The 17,158-nt window shown below is 36.6% G+C and overlaps 1 protein-coding gene across 2 annotated transcripts in view; it reads left to right on the top strand.

The window, feature by feature from the left end:
• The window catches only part of LOC127415011 (E3 ubiquitin-protein ligase TRIM33-like), a 52,294-nt gene that overhangs the window by 18,095 nt on the left and 17,041 nt on the right, over positions 1 to 17,158 (top strand). For both annotated transcript variants that reach the window (XM_051653460.1, XM_051653459.1), the window contains exons 3-11: positions 1,481 to 1,628; positions 2,006 to 2,138; positions 3,377 to 3,493; positions 4,148 to 4,262; positions 7,752 to 7,898; positions 10,008 to 10,125; positions 10,495 to 10,796; positions 14,677 to 14,850; positions 16,404 to 16,613. In XM_051653460.1, the coding sequence (XP_051509420.1) occupies positions 1,481 to 1,628; positions 2,006 to 2,138; positions 3,377 to 3,493; positions 4,148 to 4,262; positions 7,752 to 7,898; positions 10,008 to 10,125; positions 10,495 to 10,796; positions 14,677 to 14,850; positions 16,404 to 16,613 (1,464 nt within the window). The remainder of the gene's footprint in view (positions 1 to 1,480; positions 1,629 to 2,005; positions 2,139 to 3,376; positions 3,494 to 4,147; positions 4,263 to 7,751; positions 7,899 to 10,007; positions 10,126 to 10,494; positions 10,797 to 14,676; positions 14,851 to 16,403; positions 16,614 to 17,158) is intronic.

Genomic DNA, 17,158 nt, shown 5'->3' with positions numbered 1-17,158 from the left:
TTGTGCCAACATATTAATTTATTTAATTACAAAACTAAAATTGTATTAAAATTTTTTTTGTTTTTTTTTTAATTGATGACTTAGACTGAATAATAAAGAAAAGCAGCCAATAAGTGCCCATATAGATGGGAACTCCTTCAATACTGTTTAAAAAGCATCCCAGGGTGATACCTCAAGAAGTTGGTTGAGAAAATGTCAAGAGTACATTGCTGCAAAATCTAGGCAAAGTGTGACTACTAAAATAAGATGCTAAAATATAACATAGTTTTGATTTATTTTGGATTTTTTTAGTCACAACATAATTCCCATATTTCCATTTCTATAATTCCAAAGTTGTGATGACTTTACTATTATTCTAAAATGTGAAAAAAATAAAATAATGAGTAAGTGACCCTAAACTTTTGAACAGTAGTGTACAACTTTTGAAATGTATTACTATATGTTGAAATTAACATCAATCAAGATTAATAAATGCTGTAAAGCATTGTTCGTTCATGTTAACTAATTTTGTTAACAAATGGAACCTTATTGTAAAGTGTTACCGTTAGGGTTGGGAACTGAGAACCGGTTCCATTCTTTACAAAATACCAGAATTGTATGATCTTCGTGACTTTTGGTTCCATTACCGGTTCCCCTGCGTGAATTTTCCGCCGATGCGGCTGGAACACCATACTGAAATACTCTGACAGTGTTTCCAGCAGCGCATTTCTGCTACTGGGTCAAAAGTGTAAAACACACAAACAAATGACTTTTTTGAGCCAGCTCTGTTGAATCTACAGCACAAAACAGAGAGCGCCTCCGGTATTGTCCGATTTCTGAAAGAACGATTTAGATGAGCCGGTTCTTTTGAATCTACAGCGTGAAACACACAGTGCTTCCAGAAAAGTCAGATTGACGAAAGGATGACTCATATGAGCCGATTCTTTTGAATCTAAAGCGCAAAACATACAACGCTTCCGGTCTAGTCCGGTATAGTATTAATCTTACACTGATGTGCAAGTTATGAATGTACAACTCGAAATAAAATAAGAACTGTTGAAGTCTTACAAGCTTGAAGTACAACATTAGACAACAGAACAGTCTAAACTGTCTCTGGAACTGTTAAATTTATGTCATGTGACTTTAGACCTGTGAGACTTGAAACTAACAACTACTGTAATCGTTACTGGAACTGTTAAGGAACCAGAATCGTTAAGTGGAATCTGAATCCGAACCAGAATCATTAAATTCCTAACGATTCCCATCCCTTGTTACGTTACAAAAATGAGTCACTGTACGGTGTTTTCGATCAAATTGAAATGAATTAATCATGCATCAAATCAAATTGCTTTCAATACAAAGATTCACGCCCCTAGATTGAACTTTGCTGTGTTAGCTGGCATTCTTTTCTTTTGTTTGATTTTGAGTTAAAATCAGGCTTGTGGATACATACACATTTTAAGAGATGTTGTGAATGCATCTTATATTTGCTCTGTAACAGGTCTGCACCAGCTGTGAAGACAATGCCACTGCTGTTGGATTCTGTGTAGAATGTGGGGAGTGGCTTTGTAAAACGTGCATTGAAGCACATCAAAGGGTCAAGTTCACCAAGGACCATAAAATACGCAAAAAAGAGGAAGTGTCTTCTGGTATGTGCTATAAAAAACGTAATAACGTTTCAGTAATTGATTTTCATATTTAATTGCTTGTATTTGCAAGGCAGTTATGATACGATCATTTCCGTTGCTTAATGTAGTAAAGATAAAAAGTAAAAAAATGCAGAATTGCTCTAGTAGTCCTGCTTTAGTTTGGATGATTTGGTTGAGCGTATGACTCGTAGTACAGTTACCATGGCAACAGGCAAAGTTTCAAGTGAGTCGTTTGCTTGGTCTGTACTGTTTTCATTAGAGCTAACCCACTTACCACAAGGGGGTATGAAAGCATGTGGTAGTCATAGACTGAGGGCATAGGGAGGGGGAGTGAAATGAGAAGCAGAAGATGAGTTTGGCTCTGTTCTGTGTTGTAGAGTCGGTCGGGACGTCAGGCCAGAAACCCGTCTTCTGTCCGGTGCACAAACAAGAGGCCCTGAAGCTCTTCTGTGAGACATGTGACACTTTAACCTGCAGAGACTGTCAACTGTTGGAACATAAAGAGCACAGGTCTGTTTACAGTAACCACAACAACATCCTCCTCATCTGCTGGACATTAAATCAATTGTTAATGTCTGAAAAGGTATTTTATCAAGAAAATTTAAAAGAGGAGGGAATATGTACTTGGAACAAAAGCATTGCATTAAAGTGTTAGTTCCAAAACTGACTTTATTCTGTGGAACATGAGATGAGAAATTTTGAAGAATCAAAATGCTTCTTTTTATTTCTCCACACAATGAAAGTGAAAGGTAACTGAGGCTGTTTTATTTATTTTTTTGAGGCAATTTTCTTTATTTTTGGGTGAACTATCCCTACATAAATATTTTCACAATAAAGAATTCATTAAAGGGATAGTTCACCCAAAAAATGAAAATTCTCTCATCATTTACTCACCCTCATGCCATCCCAGATTTGTATGACTTTCTTTCTTCTGCTGAACACAAACAAAGATTTTTAGAAGAATATCTCAGCTCTGTAGGTCTACACAAAGCAAGTGAATGGTGGCCAGAAATTTTAAGGTCCAAAAAGCACATAAAGGCAGCATAAAAGTAATCCACATGACTCCAGTGGTTAAATCCATGTACTCAGAAGCTAAATAAGTGTGGGTGAAAAACAGACTATAAATCTCCACTTTCACATTCTTCTTTTGTTTTCGTCAATTCTCATTCTTTGTGCATATTGCCACCTACTGGGGAGGGAGGAGAATTGATAGTAAAAAAGGACTTAAATATTGATCTGTTTCTCACCCACACTTATCATTACCGCTTCTGAAGATATGGATTAACCCACTGGAGTCGTATGAATTACTTTTATGCTGCCTTTATATGCTTTTTGGATCTTCAAAGTTCTGGCCCCCATTCACTTGCATTGTAAGAACCTACAAAGCTGAGATATTATTCTAGAAATCTTAATTTGTGTTCAGCAGAAGAAAGAATGTAATACACATCTGGGATGGCATGAGGGTGAGTAAATGATGAGAGAATTTTCATTTTTGGGTGAACTATCCCTTTAAAATTTCTCATGGACTGCATGGAAAGTCTGTTTAGTTGTGTGGTATTCATGTTGGCATCTATATGTACATCATTTATTAGAAAGTTGGCATTCTCCTTTCCACTGATTTTTTTTTTATTTTTTTTTTTTTTTTACCAAACCCAAAAACACATTTAAAATGAATGTGACATGTGAATGAAAGATGTCCCAGAACTAGTTGTGTACTAACTAATGTAAAATTGTCTTCTGATTTGCAGGTACCAGTTTCTAGAGGAAGCTTTTGAAAACCAGAAAGGCATCATAGAAACATTCATGGCTAAGTTGCAAGAGAAGAGAAACTTTGTGGAATTCTCTGCATCTCAGGTTCAAAACAGGTAGCGCTTCTGTTGCGTCCTTCCCACAGGGTTCTCAAACCTGGAAATATCAGGGAGTTTTACCATTTTTATTTCTAGGCCTTGAAAAATCATGTCAATTAAAACAAATCTTTATAGTCATGGAAAAGTCATGGAAATTCCTGTAGTGAATATATTATGTTGTTAAAAATCCTCATCGAAAAGACATTTAAATTTATTGGTCAAAAGGATTTCCACCCTGCCACCAGTTGTCTGCAAAACTGAGAATTACAGTTAATGACTAGGCCTATGTGGAATCCACACCCACAAAATTCTGCTGAAAGCTTTGCAGATTTCCACAAAATTTGAATGGCGGACATTCAAATTGTATGCCACATCCGTCACCCATTGCATGTTTGTTTTTAAGCATTTTAAAGAACTTGATAATGCTTTCAACTGGCACTTTTATCATTGTTTATCAAATTGGACCATGTTTAAACCCAGATTTTCCCCACAATCAGAGCAAAAAATGTGAAAGGTTATTATATATGCTATATATAGTATATTGCCTATTAATGATGTTAAGCTTTGATTAAAGAAGTCGTCTCATTCTTGCTTTATTTTAATGGGTAAAAACAGGTGCACATAATGAAAACCAGCTATTGAATGTCTTTTGTTCTCTCTTTATCCCATTAGAATCAGAGAAGTTGCTGAGACGCATAAGAAGGTAGAACATGAAATAAAGATTGCAGTCTTTACTCTCATCAATGAAATCAACAAGAAGGGCAAAGCTCTACTGCAGCAGCTGGAGGTGAGTGAACATGGGACTCAAGGCAACAAATACAATAAAACACTTCATTTGATTTCTCGTGCTATAGTTACATTAACATAGATCAGCATGATGGAACTCAAGTGATGAGCACCAAGGCCATGGGTTCAATTCCCAGGGAAAACCTACTGTATATAGCTACTGATAAAATGTATACCTTAATCGCCCTGGAAGTCACTTTGGAAGAAAGCATCTGTCAAATGCTTAAATATAAATGCCAAATGCAATATTGGCATAGACGACAAAATTGTTCTCAAGCAAATAACAAATAAAATGGTGCATCATTATATCACAGATTGCTGTTTTTCAACAGACATAATTTATTAATCATCATTGACAAATGTAAACAATTATGTTAGTGTTCATGTGTATTGAATGCAGTGATAATCTCGTCATGAAATCACTGACGAAAACATTAACCTGAGATGAAAAAAAGGCGCATCATGACGATAATTAATGCTTTCATTAAAGCACACTGTTGATGAAAATATGACAAGATAAAAATGATACCGCAAGATATTAACAGTACATGATATAAACGGAAGAAACACCTAGATAATCTGTATAAAGAAGTGGATATTAGATATGGATTCATCTAATCCGTGGTTTCTCGATCGGGGCGGTACTAGTGTACAAAGGATGCCAGGGGGTGCTGAGAGCAAATTAACAGAGAGGGGGCGTTAGGTTACAAATAGGGGCGTTTATCAGTCATGTTAATCAAATCTATTGTCAAGTTCCTGTTTGCATTCAAATGTTTATCTGGACTCCATTATATGGGTTGGTATGCATTTGTACCGCGGTTCATCTGATTCTCAATTCTAGCGATGCTTCTCAAGTATCTGGTTTAGCAGCATCAAATAGACAGACGAAGTCACAACCTCCGATAATGCACCTGTAGGTGGATATGGCTCAATGGAAAGAGCAGCGTGAGTGCAAAGCAGGTAAGTTTTTTTTCTCACAGACCGGTCTCGAGCTGTTAAACGCGCACCTCTTATCATTGCAGCGCTGCGAGAACCAGTGAGAAGCATGGCATGAGACGTGGAAACCATTTGAATTCGTCACAGAATTCTACATGACCACCCTTGAATTTTCTATAGTAACACTAACTGTACTTTAGGCAGAAATAGATTCATAATACATATTATCATATCACTACTTCAGCTCTATTAAATTTAGGCTACATTTGGGGAGTGAGGGAATATAATACATTTTTCTTACAACTTTTAAATGTTTATATTTTGTATTTATTGTTTTTAGATTAGGCCCACTGCTTGTAATTATGAAAATACCAGTGAAGAAGATCCATGCTTCCATGTGCATAATATGGTCTTTTTACAAATACCACAGTTAAAACTATAAAAATAAATAAATACATTTAAATTTTCCTAAGGGCAAATTAAAACTACAAGATTTTTTTGATATGAAATAGAAATGCGTAAATCCTAAAAAAAAATAGGCTAAAATATTTTAGTTTGAGTGTAAGAAAATGTAACTGATTTTGTTTACCTTCAGAAATTCCAAGAGATTACTAATTTGAATCAATAAGAACCTGATGAAAGGAGTTTCAACTCGGTCACACTGTTAGAATAAATTAGCCACATAAATTGTTAACTTTTTACTTTTTATAGATGTTATAGATAACCTTGCTGTTGTTGATACATGTAAATTTACATCTACATCCAACTCAAAATCAATGCTGTAATGTAGAATGAGCATTTCAGTGGGTTAAAATATGCAATATTATTGGTCTTTTCACTTATTTTTGAAATATAATAACAATACCACTTTTATTATTAGTTTCTGTCTACGCATTTTCATTTTATAGGCCCCAGATGTAGCCCTCCATCAGCTTAAATTTAAGAAACGCAAGGTTTTGTCTCACATTCATTATCCGTAATCCGGCTGAATTTATTAACACAACTTTAAAATTCTGCAATGCTTCAATTAAAGCAAAGTTGCATTGAGCAAATTAAGCAAATAATAAAAAATATAGAATTCTGTGTTTTTTTTTTTTTTTTTTGGTAACAAAGTCTCTGCTTTTGGCGGCTGGGGTAAAGAAATCAGGGTTCCCACGCATCCTGAAAAACCTGGAATTTTGCAGTGCGGTTTTCCAGTCATGGAAAATTAGAAAAATACCTAAATGTCCTGGAAAATAATTATTTGTCCTGGAAAATATTTTAGCATAATAAAACGGTTTGACTGTGTTTCTAGCAAGGTTTTTGTTACATGTACAAAAACATGGTAACGATCGGGACTCGGAATAGGAGTCAAATACACAAATTTGTATTGTTTAATCTCTGCCAGTGTCTGCGCATTGTGAAACAACATCAGCGGTTAAGGGTGCTTACACCCTCATGATTGATTACAGCAGTGTCCAATCGTGTGCTTAAATCGATGTCCAACCGAGGCAGATCGCATGATTGGTTACTGCTACGGCCAATCGTGTGCTTGGCTACAGCAGTATGTGCACAGTGAGAAGCGGCATTCGTGAAACTTCTCATTCATAAACAAACTGAATGACCTGGTACATGTACCGACTGACAGACTGAATGAGAGGGGCATGTTGTTCATTTACTTCAGCATTGGTGTGTGAGTCTACCTTGTTCATCATGGAGAGAAAAGGGCGGAAGAGCTATTAATGCGTAAAAGTGACCGATGTTTCTACACATTGAGGGGATTTCACATGACTCTCGTCAGCGCTGCCGAATACATTAAAGTCTATGAAGTGACACGTCAGTGCAACCTCGGCTCTAACTTCACACCAGAGTGTTTTTCACACACGTTTTTGCCTCACAGAAATGGTATCTTTGAGAGTACAAAGCTACAAGAAATATTTTAAAACTGTCCAAATTTATGAGAGATTGAATGTCTCATAATTTATTTTAATTACTACCTTATCGCTTCCGAGTATCCAGAGACCCCAGTTATTGAACTACATTAATTACATTCACCAAAAAAAAAAAAAAAACGCTAAGTCCTAAACATAAACGTGTCCTCTTTTTATTTTCTGCAATCAAAGCAATTGCCATTTGTTCTCTTCCAAATACATGTTTTCAATGTTTATTGTGCACTCCTCCCACTTTCTTGCACGGCAAGCTTGTAAATTCGCCCCTCAGTGACGCTTTCTGCAACGCTTGTCATGTGTCATGTCATTCTCGCCACTGATAAAGCCACTTAAATAAGGGGTGAAAAAATCTTGAAGGGGTAGTTCACCTAAAAAGGAAAATTCTGTAATAATTTACTCACCCTCATGCTGTTCCAAACCTGTATGACTTTCTTTCTTCTTTGGAATTCAAAAGTGATGATAGGCTTCTTTGACTTTGCCCCATCAGAGCAAAAATTATTTCCAACTAGTTGTAATTTGGAGGGCAGTCCTTCCACTGTCCCTGTCCTTTTCATGGATTTACTTCTGATCAGTCAGTCCTAATATGTAACTCTTCTATTCTTTGTTCCCTCCATCACCATACGAAGAGTGTGACCAAAGAGAGAAGTGTGAAGTTGATCCACCAGCAGAGGGACATCGGAATTCTGGCCCAGCAGATCATCCATGTGCTCAACTTCACCAACTGGGCCATCAGCAATGGCAGCAGCACAGCCCTGCTCTACAGCAAGAGACTGGTTAGCCACAATGCTTATTACTCTCACAAAAAAGAGCTGTTTCCTTTTCTTCTTTTAGGTGCAGTTTTTGCAAATGTATATTCTGAAATGGCACTAAACTTTCTAACAATAACAGTTCTGTTTTAAAAAAAAATGTTTATTGTTAAAAAAACTTTCTCCTTTCACATTTTAATATGTAAAGACAGCTCTAGGAAAGCCATTTGAAAAGTATAAACTCTGTGGCTGTGTCCGAATTCCCATACTGTCAGATTATGTACTGCATTTGATAAAAAAAGTGCTTCTCGGCGGTTAAAGTATGTTCTTTAGGTATCCAGGTGAGGAGTATGAATACATTCCCGGGCATACTTCATCTGGGAATGTGGGCACTGTCCCGTGACTCAAATATATAATGTACCAACAACAACTGCCAAAATTATTTACACCGGTTTTATTAAACAAGTACAATCTAAACACACGAAACAACTTCCTTGGTATATAAAGCACTTCAAATTGCAGTTCTCTGCCATTTTTATTTAATTCAGTGTTTTTAGTATAACGTCTCCTCACTGCCATGGCATTATGGGATAGTAAACTGTTTAGTGGATGTGCACTTCAGAATCTCGCAGATGTAGTAAGTAATTTGGGTATTTCTCGCTTTTTTATGAATACTGTGGATTCGGACATACTATTAAAATATGGGTGTAAAAATTATTGTAGCGTATTGTATTGTACGATACAATGCTCACTATACAATACCATATGTATCATACGATACATAACACATTATAGTGTAATTAATACCAATCAGCGCAATATTGAGAGCTGCGGAACAATCTCCTCCTGTGAGAGGCGGCGCAGAGCGCTCGCAGGAAAACAGAGCAGCACACTTACAGTACATAGTCAAGAAGATCGATTGCAAACGGCAAGTAGATTGTGCTGTAGCAGTACAGCTTGTCAAATTTGCCAAACAACGGTGTCATGTCCTGGTGCTACAGTTAATCAAACATGTTGTTTTATTTACGCTGACATCACCGCGGAAATCTGTTGATTTGTGAGGCAGAAACAGCTGCAGTAAGTTTAACTGCTGCCTCTCCCAGACGACACTGAGCGAGACATGCACCGCAAGTTATAAGTCATAAGTTATGAGTCATAACTATTCAAAAAACCAACAATGTAAAAAACCAGTGATTACATGAAACTTATAATTATCTGCTTTTGACTTCAAAATGTAAACAGCTTTGAGAACAACACTTGTGCACATGTTATAAGCCAGTAATAACGGCGGTTAAATTTACATGCAAAGTGAAACGAGGGGAAGAGGGCAAAAAAATATTACGTGTGCTGATCGATTTTTGCTAAAGCCGCTAAATAATATTGGATTATGTACATGTATCTTAAAACCAGATGTCAGGTTCCTCATTTTTTTTTTTTTTTTCCACCACTAAATAACATTGAAAGAATTTTTTTCCTTGCTACAGTCACTTCAGCTTGTTCACAGGGGGCTTTCAGACAACAAGGCATGCTTTTCTATAAAGCTGCTTTGAAACTGTGTATTGTACTATGTGTAAGTGCTACACAAATATAAATGACTAGTGTAGACAAACTTATTTCTCAAGAAAAACATGAAAATTGTGAGTTCATGTTAGTTTTTCTCAATAATCAAACAAAATAAATGCAGTGCTGCTTTTTGTTGCCAATCTGTCAGACACTTTTGTGGCATTTATGATTTAAAAGACATTTATGTCAAATCCTTAAATAAGTTTGAGCGAAACATTTGTGGGTGATCGTATCGTATCGTGAGGCTATGCATCGTATAGTGAAATGTGTGTATCGTTACATGCCTATATTAAAAGTATGCATAAATATCAAAACATTGCTCTGTTCGTTTAGTTGTCCATCCAGACACCGCAACATTGGCTCAACGAATAGCGTGAATTTGGGGCAGGATTATTTGGGCTATCTGTCCCATGATACACGGGAGTGTTCAGGAAACCTGTTTGAAAACAATTATTTTAGTATTTCTGTTTGGCGACACTGAGTTCAAAGGCTAATAACATTGTTGTTTAATTTATTATTTATTCATATATTTTTTTTTCTTAATTTATTTGTTGGACTTTCTCAACACTGTAGATCACATACCAGCTACGGTTCATTATGAAGGCCCGTGTGGACCCAGTACCTCAAAGTAATGGAGCAGTCCGATTCTTCTGCGACCCCACCTTCTGGGCCAAGAATGTGGTTAACCTCGGTATGGACTTTTTTTAAACTACACCAAGACTGAAGGCCCTTTCACTCCTTTGTGGTGTCCAAAACATACAAGACATGATTTTTAAATGAAACATGCAGTCTAAAAAATGTTACTATAATCATTTTCAGTGTTTCAGAAGCCAAGTAATTTTTTTTTTTTAATTCATTTTATTTGTAATCGAAAATCTCATTCAGCTCTCGAAACCTTTTTAGATAATGGCACATTCAGCATTTGATGAAAATTCAGCATTGCAAATATTTTTTACTTTTGTGTCCTTTAGTTACATCAAACTGGTATGAACATGCCTTTACACACTTTTTCTAAGTGCACTGGAAATTTGACTGAAACACTCATTCCTTTTTCGTGCAGGCAATCTAGTTATTGAGAAAGTATCACATACTGCTCCTCCAACCAACATGATGGTTGGTCAGCAGATCTCTCCCAGTCACAATCACCCAGGTAAGCACTCGGGACAGATCAACTTGGCCCAGCTGAGGCTGCAACACATGCAGCAGGCTGCCATCGCTCAGAAGCAACATCATCATCATCAACAACAGCAGCAGCAGCAGCAACAGCAACATCAGCAACAGATTCAGCAACAGATGCGCATTGCCTCACAGATGTCACAGCATCCAAGACAGGGAGGACCACCACAGATGATACAGCAACCGGTAGGTCAAAGATTAGAACTTACCTGAAGAACAAAGCATCTTCAGGGTTCCTGCAGTCATGGAAAACCTGAAAGTATCTGAGTATTGTAAAATTTTATTTTCCAGGCCAGGTTAAGGAATAAAGATGAATAAAATAAAGTCATAGAATTTCCTATAGTAAATTTACATTCACCATAGTCACTATTGTCTGAAATAGTTCACTGTGGTTCCCAGTCATAGAAAACCTGGAAATATCAGGGACTGTTAAAATTGTGATTTTAAAAGTTATGGGAATAATGAATAATAATAATATTTAAATTATAATTAATTATAAATAATAATAATTAATTATGCAGCTATTTTTTAAAATCATTATCCACCAATCACAATCAACTGAGAAGGTCTTTGAAAAGTCATTAAATTTCATTGATAAAAAAAGTGTTTTTCACACACATTTTTTCCTCACAAATGATGTCTTTGAGAGTGCAAAGCTACAAGAAATATTTTAAAACTGTCCAAATTTATGAAGAGGTATTGACCATCTCATAATTTATTTTAATACATTTTTACCTTTTCATTTCCGAGTATCCGGAGACCCCAGTTATTGAACTACAGTAATTACATTCACCAAAAAAAAAAAAAAAAGGCAAAGACCTAAACATAAAAGAGTACTCTTTTACTTTCTGCAGTCAAAGCATTGCCGATATAATTTTTTTTTTGTTTGTTTTTTTTCTCTTTCAGATAAATGTTTCAATGTTTATTGCGCACATCTCCCGTTTTCTTGCATGGCAATCTCGTAAACTCGCCCCTCCGTGACGCTTACTGTAACGTGAAGTAAACTTAACTCTTTATGAACTTTTCTAAACTTTACTATCGTCATGAAACACAAACAGAATCAAAAAAACAGCAGATGCTCCCGAATGAGACAATTTCTTTAATGGTCCTGAGTCCAATTACAATGTGATATGATGCATAGATATTTAAATAATCTTGGATAAAATGTGACGCTACCTCAGACATCCTCGTTATCATCCTGGGGGTGGGCTCTGGTTAAAGTGTACCAATCACAGCTGTTGTGGTCTGTTGACGCGACGCGCAGTAAACGTTTTTAAGAGTTGCACGGCAGGCTACGGCATAGGCTCAAATGGAGCGTTTGGCGCATGGGAGAGCATAAGGTCAGTTTGGAAGGTGTGTATCACAGAGGGAAGAGGCGGTCATGGACAGAGATGGCTATTTAAAATATATATTAAAGGAATAGTTCACCCAAAAATGAAAATTTACTGATAATTTACTCGCCCTCAGGCCATCCAAGATGTATATGACCTTCTTTCTTCATCAGAACAGGATTTAAGATTTTTAGGAAAGTATCCCAGGTTTTTTGCTTCATCCAATCCAAGTGAATGGACACCAATTTTTGACGGTCCAAAAAGCATATTTAGGCAGCATCAAAGTAATCCACACGACTCCAGTCGATTAAGTAATGTCTTCTGAAGTTAATCGATACGTTTGTGTGAAAAATCGCTAATTAAAACGCTGTTTGAATTGACCTAACTCTCACGTGAAGTACATCCTCTGTGGTAAACAGAGCCGAACTTCTGAATTCTCGTGTGAAAGCACCAACGTGATGACGTCACACGACACAACACTGAGGCATTCAGTGTTTACAGGAAGCGACTTTTTTTTTTTTTTTTTTTTTTTTTTTTTAAAAGTTAATAAAGTTTTAATTAGCAATTAGTATTTCAAACAAATGTATCGATTCACTTCAGAAGACATTACTTGATCGGCGGGAGTGGTGTGGATTACTTGGATGCTGACTAAGTGTGCTTTTTGGACCGTCAAAAATTGGTGTCCATTCACTTACATTGGATGAAGCAAAAAACCTGGGATACTTTCCTAAAAATCTTAAATCCTGTTCTGATGAAGAAAGAAGGTAATAAACGTCTTGGTTGGCCTGAGGGTGAGTAAATTATCAGCAAATTTTCATTATTGGGTGAACTATTCCTTTATTGACAATGTACCAGTAAACACTGAAACTCCTCTCCACAATTAAAATATTTTTAGCATAACAGAGAAATATAATAGAGGACAGGGAATAAATACACTGTATGTTTTAGTTTGTTCACCAGGTTTTTTTCGATTTCACAGTGCAACTAGTTCTGCCTCTCCGAGATTCCCATTACTCAACGGATGCCTACACCAGAGTGCGTTGTAGCAAAGTTTAAATACTTTCAACTTTTGGTTGCATGACAGAGCTTCACTATCGGAAACACTTGCGTTTTCCCTCTCCATCCTTCCGACGTACCATCCCCTTTAAAATCAATGCATTTGCAGCGTTCTCTGACACAGCACAAACTCTAGTGTGTAGGCGCCCTAATGTGGAGGGCAAAGCACCGCTTGACACTGGTGTTTAGTGGAGCGTTGACAACTCGAATCAACTCATGTGATGCACTTTACAATGACGAAAGGATATTATTGAAACTCACAATTATTATTATTATTATGCTATTATTGTCGTCTTTTCTGATAAAAGTCATGCTCAGCAGTTTAAATACTGTAGGAAAATGATACAGTGATAATGATAAATTCCACTTCTGAAGTCAGTAGATTTTACATGCAAATTTTAATAAAAGAGAAGGTAAGGACGTAATTGATACTCATTAATATTATTAGACCATTATTGTTGTCTTTTTTGGATGAAAAGTCATGCTCGGCATTTCACAAACTGAACGGAAATTATAGATCTGCTTGTTCTTAGAATGCTTAACTATAAAGTCTCTTGACAGATTTTGGTCGTGAACATCTCAAAATGATTCAGTGACTCGCTCATTGCACATAAGACTTTCATTTGTTGCCACCTAGTGGCATCTCCAGAAGTGGTCACTAAACTAATCAATTAATTCAACTGAACAAATTTGTGAAACAGAAGCAAGCCACACCAAAATACCCTTTATTTTTGCAGCTAATTCTGCACAGTTGTGCAGATAATTTTCTGTACTTGAATCATTAAAATAGCTTATGTTGGTGCTTTTAGCTTATTCTTAAAAAAAATAACCCTGGAAAACACGTCCATGGATAAGTGATTGTCTCAACTTTTTTGAGACTCATGAGTTTGCAGAGATTTTTTAGAAAAATCGATACTGGGTTCATAGCGTGGTGATTGGTGTCAGCTTATACCGCAGTTACAACATGTAGTATGCGGAAAACACGGAATCTAGTCATAAAAATGGCATTAGCAATAAACTTCAGAATGTCATGGAATATGACATATTGGATTTGGACGAAAATTTATGTTTGAATGTACAATTAATCAGATTAAAATTGTGATATGTCCTAGTGTGATAAACTAAAGAAGTATCTGATTTAATTGAATAAATAAATAATATGCAAGTTATGCATGCTTCAAAATGAATGTGTAGAGCCGGCCGCTCATACACTGAAAACACTTCATCATGTTATTCATGTGTGCTCTTGTGTGTGTGAGATGACAGAGACAGAGCACTCTGAAGTGTGAAGCACATTCAGACTGTATTTATTTAACTGAATCACAGCTTTACAGGGATTAATAATCACACTGGGCCATGGAGCAAACTACTTATCTGGAGGTGAGAAACTACCAGAAAGGCCAAAAAGAAACTCCATTTAAATGGACGCATGTGTTTTTGCTTAAATATTACACTTGTTGGGTGCATAAAATGTCCTGGAAATGTCCTGGAAAATTGTGGCTTGAAAAGAGTGGGAACCCTGTTGTGGTTTCCAATGAGTTCAGAAACAATTTAAATTTATTCAGAGCCAATCATCATATATTATGCATCAAAAGTGATATTCCTGAATGTATGATTTGTTCATGTAAAAACTAGGGCAGCAGTTATAATTCAAATGCTCCCTCTGTTTCTCTTTTCAGCCTCCGAGGCTCATCAGTATGCAGGCCCTCCAGAGGGGCGGGGTTAATGGCTCCTCCCACATGTATCCGCCTCATCACATACGCATGGTGTCAGGGCAGAACCGCATGCCCTCAGCGCAGCCCCGACTCAACGGCCAGCCATACCCCATGATGCAGCCTCAACTTCAGAGACAGGTCAGCACAGAGACGGCATATCACGTGACCTAGGGGTGGGTGATATACCAGTATACATGATAAACTGGTAGAAATTTGGCAACTGGTATACATTTTGGATTATCGTCTGTATCACGGTAACCCAAAATCGCCACCGCGTGACAACCTCATTCTATTCACATCACACGTACGCACATTCTGTCTGAGAAATGGAGAAGGAAGGTGGGGTGACTTGACATGAGAATGAGAGAATTGAAGAAACCATTTTTCAGCAGCCGCTCAAGCTAAATTTCTGGCAACCGAAGCAAATTCAATGACAGTCTTCTCTGAATATGCTTCTCACATCACACATTCAGATGTGTATCACGTGATTGTCATACGCGAGTCCACTTTAGCAGGCTTCCACATTGTGCTCCACAGACAGGAGAATGCAGAGCGTGTGATCACTGGCGCTACTCAATCCGGTTCCTCTCTATCCCCAACAAACCTTAAACCTTGCGTGACACATTTGAATTCTACTGAGTTTTGAGTTTTTTACCTTAAAGCGATATGGAGGAAGTCAAACATCTCAAATGGTGAGAGAGCCTGACATTCTTACCAACACTGACGAGGTAAACAGCGTGTCATGAGCCAAGAATTATATGTCATATGTCATGTGGATTTTTTTAAACTACACATCATCACCCTTAATAAAATTCAGTTCGAATGATGTTAGGTATTAGAAAACAAACCGGCTTTGCTTTCAGATATTCAAACATCATCTACAGAGATGACTTAAAATAGCTAAATGAAGTGCTTTTATCAAGAATAGGAAGGATATTTTTTACTCATGAATAAGATTATTTTATTTGTTACATTGCTTTCAGTAGATGTCAAGTTTCTTGAGGGAAGTTTTATAATAATAATAATACTAGTCAACAACATCAGACTGAAATGTGAAATTTAGCATTGTGGTAAGGTTGATTACCACTTTTTGAATACCTCCAATAAATATTTTTGAACTCTGACTATGTTTAAGTTCCTAATAAAGTGAAATTAGTATTTAATTCAATTACTGGATTTTTTATTACAATATATTGATTTAATTTATAAACCAAATTTATTATCATTATTATTTTTTTAATGTAACTATATTGTGATATATATCGTTATCGTGATATAAAATTACTGATATCATGATATAAGATTTTGGTCATATCGCCCACCCCTAACGTGACCTATTCACTGCTGCTGATCTCTGTTGAACCAGATAAATGAAAGCAACATGAAGCTTCTTGGTCTAGCCTGCTCTTTTAGATCTGTTCTGGCTGAGGATCAGCACTTCTTGCTTGAAGAATTTTAAGATTATTTATTTTGTTGAGATGTGCTCATATATTCAACAGCAAGACATGTGATAGAGAAATCAATAGGTCACATGACTGGCCACAGTCATGCCACTGTGGGAAAGGAAGTTGCATGCGGTTTTTTTTAAAGGCATAGTAAAAACAAGTCTAAATATACAGGAAAAGTCATATTTATCCAACACACCAACTCCCTTTCACATTACATCATTCCTTTTCCCTTTTTTCTCATAGCACTCCAACCCTGGGCATGCCGGGCCCTTCCCTGTGGCAACATTACACAACGTTAGTGCTGCCAACCCCACCAGTCCCACCAGTGCCAGCATGGCGAGTGCCCTCATTCACCGCAGTCCCACCAGCCCTATCGTGGGCCCCATAGAGCTCATACCGTCAGTCACCAACCCAGAGAACCTTCCCTGCCTGCCCGACATCCCTCCCATTCAGGTAATTTTACTGGTGCTTTTTTTAAACTGATTATCAGATGATTAGATGGTGTAATGTGGCTTAGTGGTTATAGATCTTTGCTCATAGCCCAAAGTTTGTAAATGTAAACCCCAGAGGGCGTGATCATGAGGGTACAAATCTAATAATTGGTTGGAAATCTAATAAAGGATCAAAGCGTAATAACTTTTGGTAGTAAATCTAATAAAGGCCCTAAAAATAATAATGTTTGGGTCTAAATGTAATAAAGGGCCTAAAAGTAATAATGTTCAACAGGACTCTGCAATAAGAAGTTTTGTTTTCTATCTGCCCCGCCATAAAAAAAAGATTAAATTTTTAGCAGTATTTTTTTTAAATGTCAGAAAGATGTACAGTTTTACCAGAAGTTACTTGCAAAATAGTTAAATATTATACAGCAATTATATAACCACTTTTTTTTTTTTTTTTTGGAAAACAGTGGCATACATCATTTTGTTTATAATTTTTAGCCCATTTTTACTGGTGTTAACCATCTAGAAAATGTTACCTTAGTGGCATATTTTTATCAG

Source organism: Myxocyprinus asiaticus, chromosome 24, assembly GCF_019703515.2.
Source record: "Myxocyprinus asiaticus isolate MX2 ecotype Aquarium Trade chromosome 24, UBuf_Myxa_2, whole genome shotgun sequence".
Lineage (NCBI taxonomy): Eukaryota > Metazoa > Chordata > Actinopteri > Cypriniformes > Catostomidae > Myxocyprinus > Myxocyprinus asiaticus.
Note: the sequence above shows the minus strand (reverse complement) of the source record. Positions and strands in the feature narration are given on the sequence as shown.